The sequence below is a fragment of the Emiliania huxleyi genome (assembly GCF_000372725.1).
Source record: "Emiliania huxleyi CCMP1516 unplaced genomic scaffold EMIHUscaffold_46, whole genome shotgun sequence".
Taxonomy (NCBI): Eukaryota; Haptophyta; order Isochrysidales; family Noelaerhabdaceae; genus Emiliania; species Emiliania huxleyi.
In genome coordinates, this window is record NW_005198537.1 from 580775 (window position 1) to 591763 (window position 10989).

General features: G+C 67.2%; 3 protein-coding genes across 3 annotated transcripts in view; 1 reads left to right on the top strand and 2 right to left on the bottom strand.

The window, feature by feature from the left end:
* Positions 1 to 941: 941 nt before the first annotated feature.
* EMIHUDRAFT_103111 (hypothetical protein) lies at positions 942 to 3105 on the top strand (the record flags this gene model as incomplete). Its single annotated transcript, XM_005768399.1, has 2 exons — positions 942 to 992; positions 1117 to 3105. The coding sequence occupies 2 exons, from the start codon at positions 942 to 944 to the stop codon at positions 3103 to 3105; spliced, it is 2040 nt and encodes a 679-aa protein (XP_005768456.1).
* A 954-nt stretch (positions 3106 to 4059) lies between these two features.
* On the bottom strand, positions 4060 to 6792 carry EMIHUDRAFT_436678 (hypothetical protein). The gene is made up of 12 exons (XM_005768400.1): positions 6730 to 6792; positions 6406 to 6664; positions 6251 to 6334; positions 6103 to 6182; positions 5833 to 5865; positions 5502 to 5759; positions 5310 to 5393; positions 5030 to 5181; positions 4790 to 4899; positions 4656 to 4720; positions 4404 to 4505; positions 4060 to 4332 (listed from the first exon to the last, which is right to left on the bottom strand). Exons 1-12 carry the CDS (start codon positions 6751 to 6753, stop codon positions 4231 to 4233), a joined length of 1353 nt encoding a protein of 450 aa, XP_005768457.1. The 5' UTR covers positions 6754 to 6792; the 3' UTR covers positions 4060 to 4230.
* A 3694-nt stretch (positions 6793 to 10486) lies between these two features.
* Positions 10487 to 10989, bottom strand: part of EMIHUDRAFT_211078 (hypothetical protein) — a gene marked incomplete at both ends in the record, with an annotated part of 3268 nt that continues 2765 nt past the window's right edge. Inside the window, 2 exons of the mRNA XM_005768401.1 lie at positions 10487 to 10514; positions 10594 to 10895. Coding sequence (XP_005768458.1) covers positions 10487 to 10514; positions 10594 to 10895 — 330 coding nt within the window. The remainder of the gene's footprint in view (positions 10515 to 10593; positions 10896 to 10989) is intronic.

Here is a 10989-nt window from a genome sequence, read left to right on the forward strand (position 1 = left end):
CCCCCCCCGTCGCTGTCGCCGCCGCCTCCGCTGCCCCCGTCGCCTCCGCCGCCCTCGCCGCCTCCGCCCTCCACCCCACCGTCTACGCCACCCTCACCCTCGCCCTCAGCGCCGCCCTCACCCTTGCCGCCGCCACCTTTGCCGCCGCCGCCGCCGCCCTCAACGCCGCCGCCCTCACCCTCGCAGCCACCGCCGCTGCTGCCGCCGCCGCTCTCACCCTTGCCGCCCTCACCCTCGCCGCCGCCACCCTCACACTCGCCCTCAGCGCCGCCCTCACCCTTGCCGCCGTCACCTTTGCCGCCGCCGCCGCCGCCCTCAACGCCACCGCCCTTACCCTCGCCGCCGCCGCCGCTGCTGCCGCCGCCCTCACCCTTGCCGCCGCCACCCTCGCCGCCGCCACCCTCACCCTCGCCCTCAGCGCCGCCCTCGCCCTTGCCGCCGCCACCTTTGCCGCCGCCGCCGCCGCCGCCGCTGCCGCCGCCCTCACTATCGCCGCCGCCGCCGCCGCTGCCGCCGCCGCCCTCACCCTTGCCGCCGCGCCCTTTGCCGCCGCCGCCGCCGCCCTCAACGCCGCCGCCCTCACTATCGCAGCCGCTGCCGCCGCTGCTGCCGCCGCCACCCTTGCCGCCGCCACCCTTGCCACCGCCACCCTTGCCGCCCTCACCCTGGCCACCGCCGGTCTCGGCGCAGTCGCCGCCGCCGCCGCCGCCACCGCCGCCGCCGCCGCCGCCGCCGCCGCCGCCCTCTTTAGCGCCGCCACTTTCACCAACATCGGGACCGGGCGTAACACCAGGATGCGAAACATATTGCGCCGTCAATGGTAACAATTGGCTGACGAAGTGTGGCTGGGAGGCGGCATGTGGAAATTGCAAAGAGTGCGACTCGCTGGTACTGGAGTGCTTATTCTGGTGCCGTGCCCATACTCAGCAGTGGGAAAACAAATGCTCTTGGTCCACCTCGTGCATGGGATGCTCGGAGTGTTTGATTCCACGGTCTACTCCCCCGCCCCCCCCGTCCCTGCCTCCTCCGCGTCTGCCTCATTCCGACTACCACCTCGTGGTCGGCGTGCACTGTGCCACCGTAAGAGCGGGGCAAGCCATCGTGACGCTTGAGCAGGCACTAGAGACGTGCACCTCCTTGGATGACTGCGCCGGAATCAGAGACTGGGGATGCACCGGTGGTGGCTTTCGGCTGTGCACCAGATCGGCCTACAGGGAGGTTGAGAAATCGGACAACTGCATCTACCGCAAGTCATCTCTGACGCCAAAGCCGCCGCCGCCACCGTCGCCATCACGGCCGCCGTGGTTGGTCGTTCCTCCCAACGTGCTTTTCATTGTCTCGGACGACCTCACGCTCGAGGTGCCCGTCCCGGCGCACACGCCTCACATCGACGCCCTCAAAGCGAGCGGGGTCTCCTTAGCGCACGCGTACGCTCAGATCGCTACGTGCGCGCCGTCGAGGACGTCTTTCCTCACTAGCTTGCGCCCGGACCAGACCGGGTCGTGGACGCTCGATAAGACCGACCAGGTGCGCGAAGTCGAGCCAGATGAAGTCCCATTCACGCTGCTGCCTGAACACTTCCGGAACAACGGCTACTTTGTGCGCGCATATGGGAAGGTGTTGCACGAGGGCAGAAACGAGCGCGAGGTTGGTCGCAGCTACGACGAATACTTCAACCGGTTTGAGGGGATGTGGATCTACAACGACGATGGCACGGTGCGTGAAGGCTGGACCAAGGCGCAGCTCGAGCGCGTGGACGGCGACCGGCAAGTTGCAGCCTACGATATGGGCCAGAATTCGAGCGGTGCCACCGTTCAGGACGGCGCATACGACGACGGAGCATGGACTGATGACGCTGCCGCGTGGCTCCGCGGCCGCCCCGCCGACTCGCAGCCGTTCTTCCTTGCCATGGGCTACAAGAAGCCCCACCTGCCGTTCAACGCACCAAAGAAATACTGGGACCTGTATCAGCCCAGTCAGTTCGAGGCCGTGGTGCCTGACAGCTACGACGGGATTCGACGGATGCCCAACGGCACGATGAGGTTCACCGCGCCGCTCGGCACCGAGATCTTCAAGTTTGGTGCGACCAACTACCAGCCTCGCAACCCGTTTGCCCTCTGGCCCGGCGTGCCTAACTCCAAGACGTGCGACGGAACCGCTGGGGCGGTCGGCTGCTACCTCATGCCAACGCCCACTCTCCCCGAGGCGCGCGCTTTGCTGCACGGGTACCTCGCTTGCATCTCCTTCATCGACGCGCAGGTTGGCAAGCTGACGGCCGCACTCCAAGAGGGAGGCCACGCGGACAACACGATCACCGTCTTCACCAGCGACCACGGCTTTCACCTGGGCGACCGGAGCGGCTTTTGGGCCAAGCACACCAACTTTGAGGCGGCCACGCGGGTGCCTCTCATCTTTGCTTCTCCGTGGCTGCCACAGCCCGGGACAGACGCGGTCGGTGTCGCCGAGCTGGTTGACATATACCCGACGCTGATTGCCCTCGTCGAGGAGCGGGCGCCAGGAACGTTCTACATCCCACCCAACCACCAGCTGGCTGGAACCTCGCTGCTGCCGACGCTGCTCGACCCGTCGCGGACGCCCGCCAAAACGGTGGCCTTCTCGCAATTCCACCGCACCATGGTCACCTACGGCCCCTCGTACGGCGAACCGGCACAGTTGCCGAACATGGGGGGTAAGGACAAAGCGGTAGGAATGGGCTATACGATCCGCGTCGTCGACGGCGACCTGGACTATCGCTACACCGAATGGTGGCGCGTGAGTCTCGGCAACGCCCGCACAGCTCCGCCCGTCGCTGACGAGAGCGAGGAGAACATGCACACGCGCTGGTGTGCGGACGCTAGCCAGCCGTCCTCGTGTGTCGCCGGGCCGGCGTTTCGAGAGCTCTACTACTACACCTCTGCCCCTCTTATTGAGACGGTCAATAGCATAGTGACGATTGCGCAAGAGCTGGCGCTGCCGCTCTCAGACAGCGACCTCGACAACGGACTCGGAGACGGCTGGAAGCGTTGCGCCTCGACGACATCCGGGACGCCGGGACTGTTCCACAACATGTCCTGCATCTCAAGTCGCCCCGCCGTAGGTAGATAGTTCATCTTCAACCTCTAACCCCGTCAACGCTCAAGAGCGCTGGCGCTGCACGTTCTGTTCTCTCTTTAGTTTTGGCTCCAGGCCGCTCCAGCGGCAGCGCGCGCTCGGAGTTCAGGTCGAGTTTCGCTTCATCGTCTCCTTGAAAGGTGTTTGTTTGTTGCGTTTAGCGTTATTGTACTGTCAATAAATTATCAGAACACGTGTCTGTGTCCAAGGAGGAGATTTAAGAGGGCACGGAGCTCGTTGATGGAGGGGTTTTTACTGCGAGTGAAGTCCCCCATCGGCGATGCCGGCATCGGGAGGACGACCCCGGCTAGAGGGTGTGGATGCTGGGTTGACGGAAATCGGAGGACGCGACCCACCTCGCCACAGACGGTCCCACGCCTCGCCGCTATGACGGCGACACGGCCGCAGCTCGTGTGCGTGTCGCCGTCTTTGTCCGGAGTGAAAAGTCCAACGCGCTCGTCGGTGACGGTGTCCTCCAACCTGCGCCGCGCTCGGCGAACCTCGACAGCGCCTTCGATGGCATGCAGCTCTTTGCGTCAGAAGCCTGGAGAGCAGCTCCTCTGCTGCTCACACACTCTGCACAGTTGACACAGCCTACTGTGCGGCTGCCACAGCTGTGACAGCGATGGGCTCGCCCTCACTGGCCCTCAGTCACTTGTGCTGCGGCTTGTGTGAGCGACACTGCTCGGCGACTGCCGGCACACTGTGAGACCATGGGTGTGAGGTAAAACCACGCTACCAGCGCTTGGTCACATCGGCCCCGAGGTCAGATCCTTCTACTCTGTTGATGACAAGACTTGTCTACCGGCTGGAGCAGAGCAGGAGGGCCCGGCGCACAACCCCTTGGTCAACTCACCCTCCACACCCCGTAGTCGCCGACCACACCCACAAAGAACCCTGCACAAAGATCGCACGGGCGGGGACCTGTTCCTTTAGCTTTTTACCCATCTCACAGTGGTGTCCGTTTTTATTTATTTATTTATTTTAATGCGACAAGAGAGGCCCCGGAGGCCGGAGCCCAGAGACTGATGCGGATGGAAAGCAAAAGTTGAAGATGGATGCGCCGTGCACTGCGGCGACCCGAGATGGAGCACGCCGCACGCCCGCGCGTGCGTGCGCTCACCGCAAAGGGTCGAGGGCGTGGAAGGTGAGTATGGCCAGGGTGAGGGTGCATGGCAGCAGCAGCGGCGCAAGGAGGTACTGCGAGAAGATGGCGGTCGCCTGCTCAGAGCTTGACGAATAAATAGACGCTGTGAAGTGCAGCGAGCAGGTGCTGCGAGGGTGACGGTCGCCATCGCGGCGGTGTCGCGGTCTGAGCCGTAGAGAGAACACATGATGACCACGTTGTTGGCGGTCGGCGTCGCAGTCACGGCGACCGCCGCAAGGTGGAAGATCTGGCCGCACGGCGAACGGAGTCGGATGCAACCGAAGTCTAGCCGAGAATCTAGGCCAGGTGTGTGGTCAATGAGTAGCCCAAGTGTAGTCTAAGTGTAGCTGTGTAGCCAAAGTGTAGCCGAGGTTCAGCCGAGGCGTGTCCGCTGCGCCTGGTCGTATGGCGAGCGGAGCGCGAACCATCCGGCTCCGTGCCGTCCGACGGTGAGGTTGAGTCCTGCTGGGGCAGGAGGAATGTGAGGAGACGGCCTCCGCGGCAGTGCGGCGCGGCGGCGGGGGCGTTCGCCGAGCATCAGCAGCGTCGAGAAGGCGGGCATCAGCACCAGCTTCGCCGCCACGATGCCGACGTTGCAGCGCACCGGCAGCGCCGTCCAGTCAGGCCCGCGCGCGAGGGAGCTGCCGGGCGGGCGACGAGGCTGAGGCGGTGTCAGAGGGGTCTAGGAGGAGCCTCGAAGGAAGGTGTCTAGGGGTGCGCTTCTCTCTCTGGGGGGGGGGGGTGTCTACAAGGCGGCTCAAGGAGGCGCACCTGCCGAGCATGATCAGGTTGAGCGGCACTGCAGCGGAGCCGAGCGTCTCGATGCCGCGGAAGAAGAAACCGAGCGGCGCCCCCTCGCTCGGGCAGCGCGTGTGCTTCGGCAGCCGCTCCCCAAACGCGCCGCCGCAGAGGGAATAGTACACCTGGCCCGGGGGAGGGGAGGGGTGGTAGGAGGGGGGGCGGGGCAGCAGAGCGGCGCGAGGGTCCAGCGGCGGCGGAGGGGGGTGAGGCGGCGGCGGCGGGGCCGGCAGTGGTGGCAGTGGTGGCGCGCCGGGTCCCACGTGCACGCGAGGCCGAGCAGGATGCCAACCACGGGCGGCAGCAGCACGTGCTTTTGCAGGAAGGCGGCGGCCGCCTGGCGGAGCAGGCGCGAGAGGCGCTCAGAGGAGGGCTGCCTCCGCCCCCGCCGCGGTGGCGGGGAGGGCGGTGGCGGGAGGGCGGTGGCGGGAGGGCGGGCCGCCGCCTGCGCTGCGCGCGCGCTGTCGCGGAGCGAGAGGAGGGAGAGCGAGGTGGGTTGCGAGGCGTTGGCGTCGAGGAGTTGCTCATAGACCGCCGCGCTGAGGCAGGGCTGGGTACGCGCTGCCGGCGAAGCGATGTCGCTGAGCGCACCCGCGGAGGGGTACTGTGTGGTTGCGACGGCGGAGAGCAGCTCTGGCTCGTCTGGCGTCATGAGCCACTTGCCGATCGACCACTGCAGGATAGGGTAGGTGAGGAGGTAGACCTGGAGGGAGGCGCCGAGACGGCTCAGGGGTGGCTCCCCCGGGCGGCAGGCGGGTAGGTGCAGAGGCGGGCACCGAGAGGTAGACGACTGGGTCGTCGATCCCGGCCTGTAGTGCGGGAAGGCCCCGAGAAGCTTCGGCGGGAGGACTTGCAGCACGGCGCACGTCAACGGCCGTCGGTCCCGGACGGACGGCGCTCGTGCAGCGGAGTGAGTAGGCGAGTGGAGGCAGAGGCGACGGAGTGAAGTGTTGCGCCTTCTCGGCCGCTGCAGTTGCTGCGCCCGTGTGTCCCTTGTCCATGCGCGAGCGTCGTCCGTGCTAGGCGCGCGGCTGGCTAGAGCGGACCGATTCCTCTTCGGCATAGAGGTAGCCGATCTGCTGCATTAGCATCGAGAGGATGACGATCGGCATGCCGGTCGAGTTGCCTACGTGGCCACTCATCATTGAACGTCCCATATTCGAGGGTTGCACGTCCTGCCACTTTAGCTGCTGCCAAAGGCGACGGCTGCGACCACGAGCTTGCGGAAGGAGTCGGGCGGCCGCGTGATCTTTACGACGGCTGAGCCAAGCGCGAGGCCTGTGCGAAATTCCGAGACGGTTCAGAAGACTGCAGGTAGAGCTCGAGACGGAGCCGCGAGGGGTCGACACCCGTCGCTACAAAGAAGAGAGGCAGCAGCGCCATCGGCCAAGCCTCAAGCAGCAGCTCCCAGCTCACCTGCGGCACGACTCGCGAGAAGAGCATGCACGGGATGGTGACGCGCATCGACAGCACCGAGAGGACCCTCGTGCCCGCCTTGGAGATGTGGCCTGCTCTGCCCAAATAGACTCCAGCGCCGGTCAGCACCGCCGCCTGGCCGACGCTGCGGCCGGCAGCCAGTGCGATGGTACGAGCGAGGTCCAAAAAGTCCTGTTCTCGCCGGGTCGGTTTAGCTCTCTCGCCAGAGCCGGGGTTAAATCTCTCGGTGGCCGCACCTGGGGTTCCGGCGAGTCCTCCATTGTGGAGCTCCTAGCCAACGTTGTGCTTGTGGCCGACGGACTGTCAACTGGCCCCAAGGGGTGCAGGCAGGGCGGAAAGGGAAGGTTAGGTGGGTTACGACTACTTACTGATGTGTGTGTGTGTGTGTGTGTGTGTGTGTGTGTGTGTGTGTGTGTGTGTGTGTGTGTGTGTGTGTGTGTGTGTGTGTGTGTGTGTGTGTGTGTGTATGTAGCTATGTACGGCCGGAAGCGTTGAGGGCGTATGGCAAGGTAATGGCGGCGTGTCGATCGCATCTGACGCGAGGGTGGGAGCGCGGTAGGACTGACTGGCTGAATTGTCTGTTGGTGCCGATCTGTCTGCTGCTTGCTGATCCATCCTTCCGCCTCCCTCCCTCCCTCCCTCCCCCTCCCTCCGTCTCCTCCTCCGTCTCCTCCTCCGTCTCTTCGCAAACAAATCGCCGTAAAACCAAAATAATATCTCGGCCCACCTACGTTCACCAGGCTGCGTATACGGTAATTCGATCTGTGCGCAACCAAACCGCCGTTTCGAGCAAGTAACAACATTGCCTGGGCTGACGTCGAACTGGCGCACAACAACTACACCACCGCCCCCCCGATGGGTCATGTCCTCCGTTCCGGCCGCCCTCGTCATCGCCGCCTGGAATAGCGCGGGGACGAGTACGGGCCAACAGCGATCGCCCTCGCGACGGCCTCCCCTCGGGGAGGAGCTATGGAGGCCGCCGCCGGTGAGCACACCCGGCGAGGCGGCAGCAGCAGCAGCGGCAGCGCCCACAGGTGCAGCAGCCTCCTCCACGGGGACACAGCGGAGACGGTCACTCCAGCAGCCAATGGCAGGCTCGGAGCTTCTTCACTCGGGTACCAAGGTCGCAGCGTCGGAGGGCCGCCTCTTCCTTCAAGAGCTCCACAGCCTCCAGGACTGCGCCTTTGAGTGCTATGGAAAGATCAACTGTCAGATCTTCAGCTATACGCGCGTTACCTCACACCACGGCATGTGCGCGGGTGGTCCTCTCGACGCGCCACGGGAGGACGACGGCCAGTCCGTGCTCTACAAGGTGGTGCCCAGACTGTGGTCACCGCAGGCGGGGCCGACAGTGGTGCCGATGACAGGGCCAACGGTAACGCCAATGACACACACCCACGGGGCGCGGAGCAAGGTATACGGCGACTCGATGCCAGGCTGGTGTAGAGGGCCCGTCAGCGTCAACCAATACGTGAGGGATAAGATGCGAAACGGAGTTGCCGACTACCTTGAATGCATGGACTATTGCGACGACGACACCGGGTGTGCCGGGTTCTCGTTCCAGGAGGACGGTGGCTGGTGCTATGTGTACGGAGACATCGACTTGCGATCTCCTCCCCCATGGACGGTGCGCGACGAGATACCAAACACCCAGGTTGGCACTGCCGCATCTGGATGGTCGCACGGGCAAGCGAATTGCTGGAGGGTGCTGCGTACGATGCCGGTCGAGCCGGGAGACGGCCTACGCCCTCCGTTGCCGCCCGACCCGCGCCCCTACCCGCCGACGCCACTGCCACATCCGCCGCTGCCGATCCCGTCCCCGCCTCCCGACCCGCCACCGCCACCGCCACCATCGCCACCGCCGCCCTCACCGCCGCCGCCCTCGCCGCCTAGTCCGACGCCGCCGCCGCCCTCACCGCCGTCACCCTCGCCGCCTCCACCCTCGCCGCCTCCACCCTCGCCGCCTGGTCCGACGCCGCCGCCGCCCTCGCCACCGCCACCCTTGCCGCCTCCGCCCTCACCGCCTCCGCCCTCGCCGCCTGGTCCGACGCCGCCGCCGCCCTCGCCGCCGTCACCCTCGCCGCCTCCACCCTCGCCGCCTCCACCCTCGCCGCCTCCACCCTCGCCGCCGCCCTCCATCGTCGCGCCACAGTCGCCCTCGCCACCGCCACCCTTGCCGCCTCCGCCCTCACCGCCTCCGCCCTCGCCGCCTGGTCCGACGCCGCCGCCGCCCTCGCCGCCGTCACCCTCGCCGCCTCCACCCTCGCCGCCACCCTCCATCGTCGCGCTACAGCCGCCCTCGCCACCGCCACCCTCGCCGCCAGGTCCGGCACCATCGCCACCGCCGCCCTCACCGCCTCCGCCCTCGCCGCCTGGTCCGACGCCGCCGCCGCCCTCGCCGCCGTCACCCTCGCCGCCTCCACCCTCGCCGCCTCCGCCCTCGCCGCCTGGTCCGACGCCGCCGCCGCCCTCGCCGCCGTCACCCTCGCCGCCTCCACCCTCGCCGCCACCCTCCATCGTCGCGCTACAGTCGCCCTCACCGCCTCCGCCGTCGCCGCCTCCGCCCTCCCCGCCGCCGCCCTCGCCACCGCCACCCTTGCCGCCTCCGCCCTCGCCGCCTCCGCCCTCGCCGCCTGGTCCGACGCCGCCGCCGCCCTCGCCACCGTCACCCTCGCCGCCACCTCCATCGCCCCCCGCCAGAGCTGCGCCGCCGCCCAGCCCACCGCCACCATCGCCACCGCCGCCATCACCGCCGCCTCCGTTTCCGCCGGATCCGCCGCCACCGCCGCCGCTGCAACCGCCACCATCTCCAGAGCCTCCGCCGCCCTCGCCGCCACCACCATCACCGCCGCCACCAGGACCGAAGGAGCCGCCACCGTCACCGCCGCCGCCCTCACCGCCGCCGCCGTCTCCGCCGCCGCCGTTCCCGCCGGACCCACTGCCGCCGCCATCGCCATCGCCGCCGCCTCCATCACCCTTGCCCCCTCCATTCTCACCACCCAGTCCACCGCCCTCGCCGTCACCGTCGCCACCTCCGCCGCCCTCGCCGCCGCCACCGTCCCCGCCTCCGCCCCCATCGCCACTTCCGCCCACACCGCCGCCGCCGTCACCTAGTCCGACGCCGCCTCCACCATCTCCTCCTCCGCCTTCTCCGCCGCCGCCCTCGTTTCCGCCGCCCTCGCCGCCGCCGCCCTCGCCGCCGCCTCCTTCGCCGCCGCCCCCTTTCCCACCAGATCCAGCGCCGCCGCCACCGAAACCACCGCCATCGGCGTCGCCAGAGCCGCCGCCGTTTTCCCCACCGCCAAACCCCAGCCCGCCGCCGCCGCCGCCCCCGTCGCCGCCACCACCATCGTCGCCGCCACCGCCACCGCCACCTCCTCCGTCACCGCCGCCTCCGTCGCCGCCTCCGCCGCCGTCGTCGCCGCCCCCGTGCAGCATGCAGTGCGTGGCCTGGGAATGTGAAGAAGACCCCACCTTCCAAGTGAACGAGAAAGGCCAGGTGATCCCTCGCATCTCGCAATCTACGTACATTGCGCTGCTCGAGCAAAGGAACAGCAGATTGGCCCATGAGCTCGAAGAGCTGAGATCTGGTATATCAAGTTGATATTAGTGTGTGATCTGTGTGACCAGAGTTTCCACTGACGACTGAGGACTGAGGTCTGAGCACTTTGAGTCGCGTAGCTCGTACACGAGGTTGTCTCACAAGAACGGAAGAAGTCGGCCGCGGGAACGGAGCTGTGGGATGAAAATCGCTCTCGACACTCGAGAGCGATGCGCAAATACGAAACGAGAGCCATCCTGTGCGTGTGACATCTCAGATAACAGAGTCCACAACCAAAGAGACCAAAAAACAAAAGACTGCAACACGTACGACCGCAGCGCGTGTGCACACCCTCAGGCTCTTAGCGGCAACAGCACATTAGCGCCGCGCCTCCCCCTCACGCCTCCCAGCGGGGCTACGCCCGCCCAACCCGCCCCGCCCTCGACTCAAACCTAGCGCGACGCGCCGCTAGTGTTGGCTCTCGGCACGCTAGAGGGCAGAGGTTGGTTGGCGAGTCTGGACGTACTATTGGGGCTTTTGCGTCACTCCTCCTCGGCACCGCTCTGGCGCGCTGCCAAGGCTCTTGCCGAAGCGGCGTTTCGAGGCGAAGGCTGGCGATACGGGCTTTGTCGGCTCGTGCGAGGCGCGCTGCACCTGGAAGGGCTTGGCGCGGAGCACCGAGGCGGGGCGCGCCTTGAAGGACGTCTTGGCGCGCGCCTCGGCCGCCTCGGCAGCGGCCTGCTCCTGCTGCTCGTGCTGTGCGCGCGCGCGCGCCGCGGAGTCGGCGAGGGCGCGCTTGGTCGCCTCCGTCTCCCACGCCTTGCGCTCCGACGCCCTCGAGTCGGAGCGACAGCCGAAGGGCTGGATCTCGGTGAGCGGCTTGGTCGACTTGCTCACCTGCCAGGGGGGGAGGGGGGGGGCGGGGGGGGGCCTCCAAGGGGCACTCTCAAAAAGT

Bases quoted from the DNA above. Each gene is read 5' to 3' on its own strand.
- EMIHUDRAFT_436678 (XM_005768400.1), bottom strand. From the start codon at position 6,753: ATGGAGGACTCGCCGGAACCCCAG. The intron at 6,183-6,250 runs GCAGCAGCTAAA...GTGGCCACGTAG, and splicing joins GGTCGCAGCCGTCGCCTTTG to GCAACTCGACCGGCATGCCG. The intron at 5,182-5,309 runs GCGCGCCACCAC...CCCCCGGGCCAG, and splicing joins TCGCGTGCACGTGGGACCCG to GTGTACTATTCCCTCTGCGG.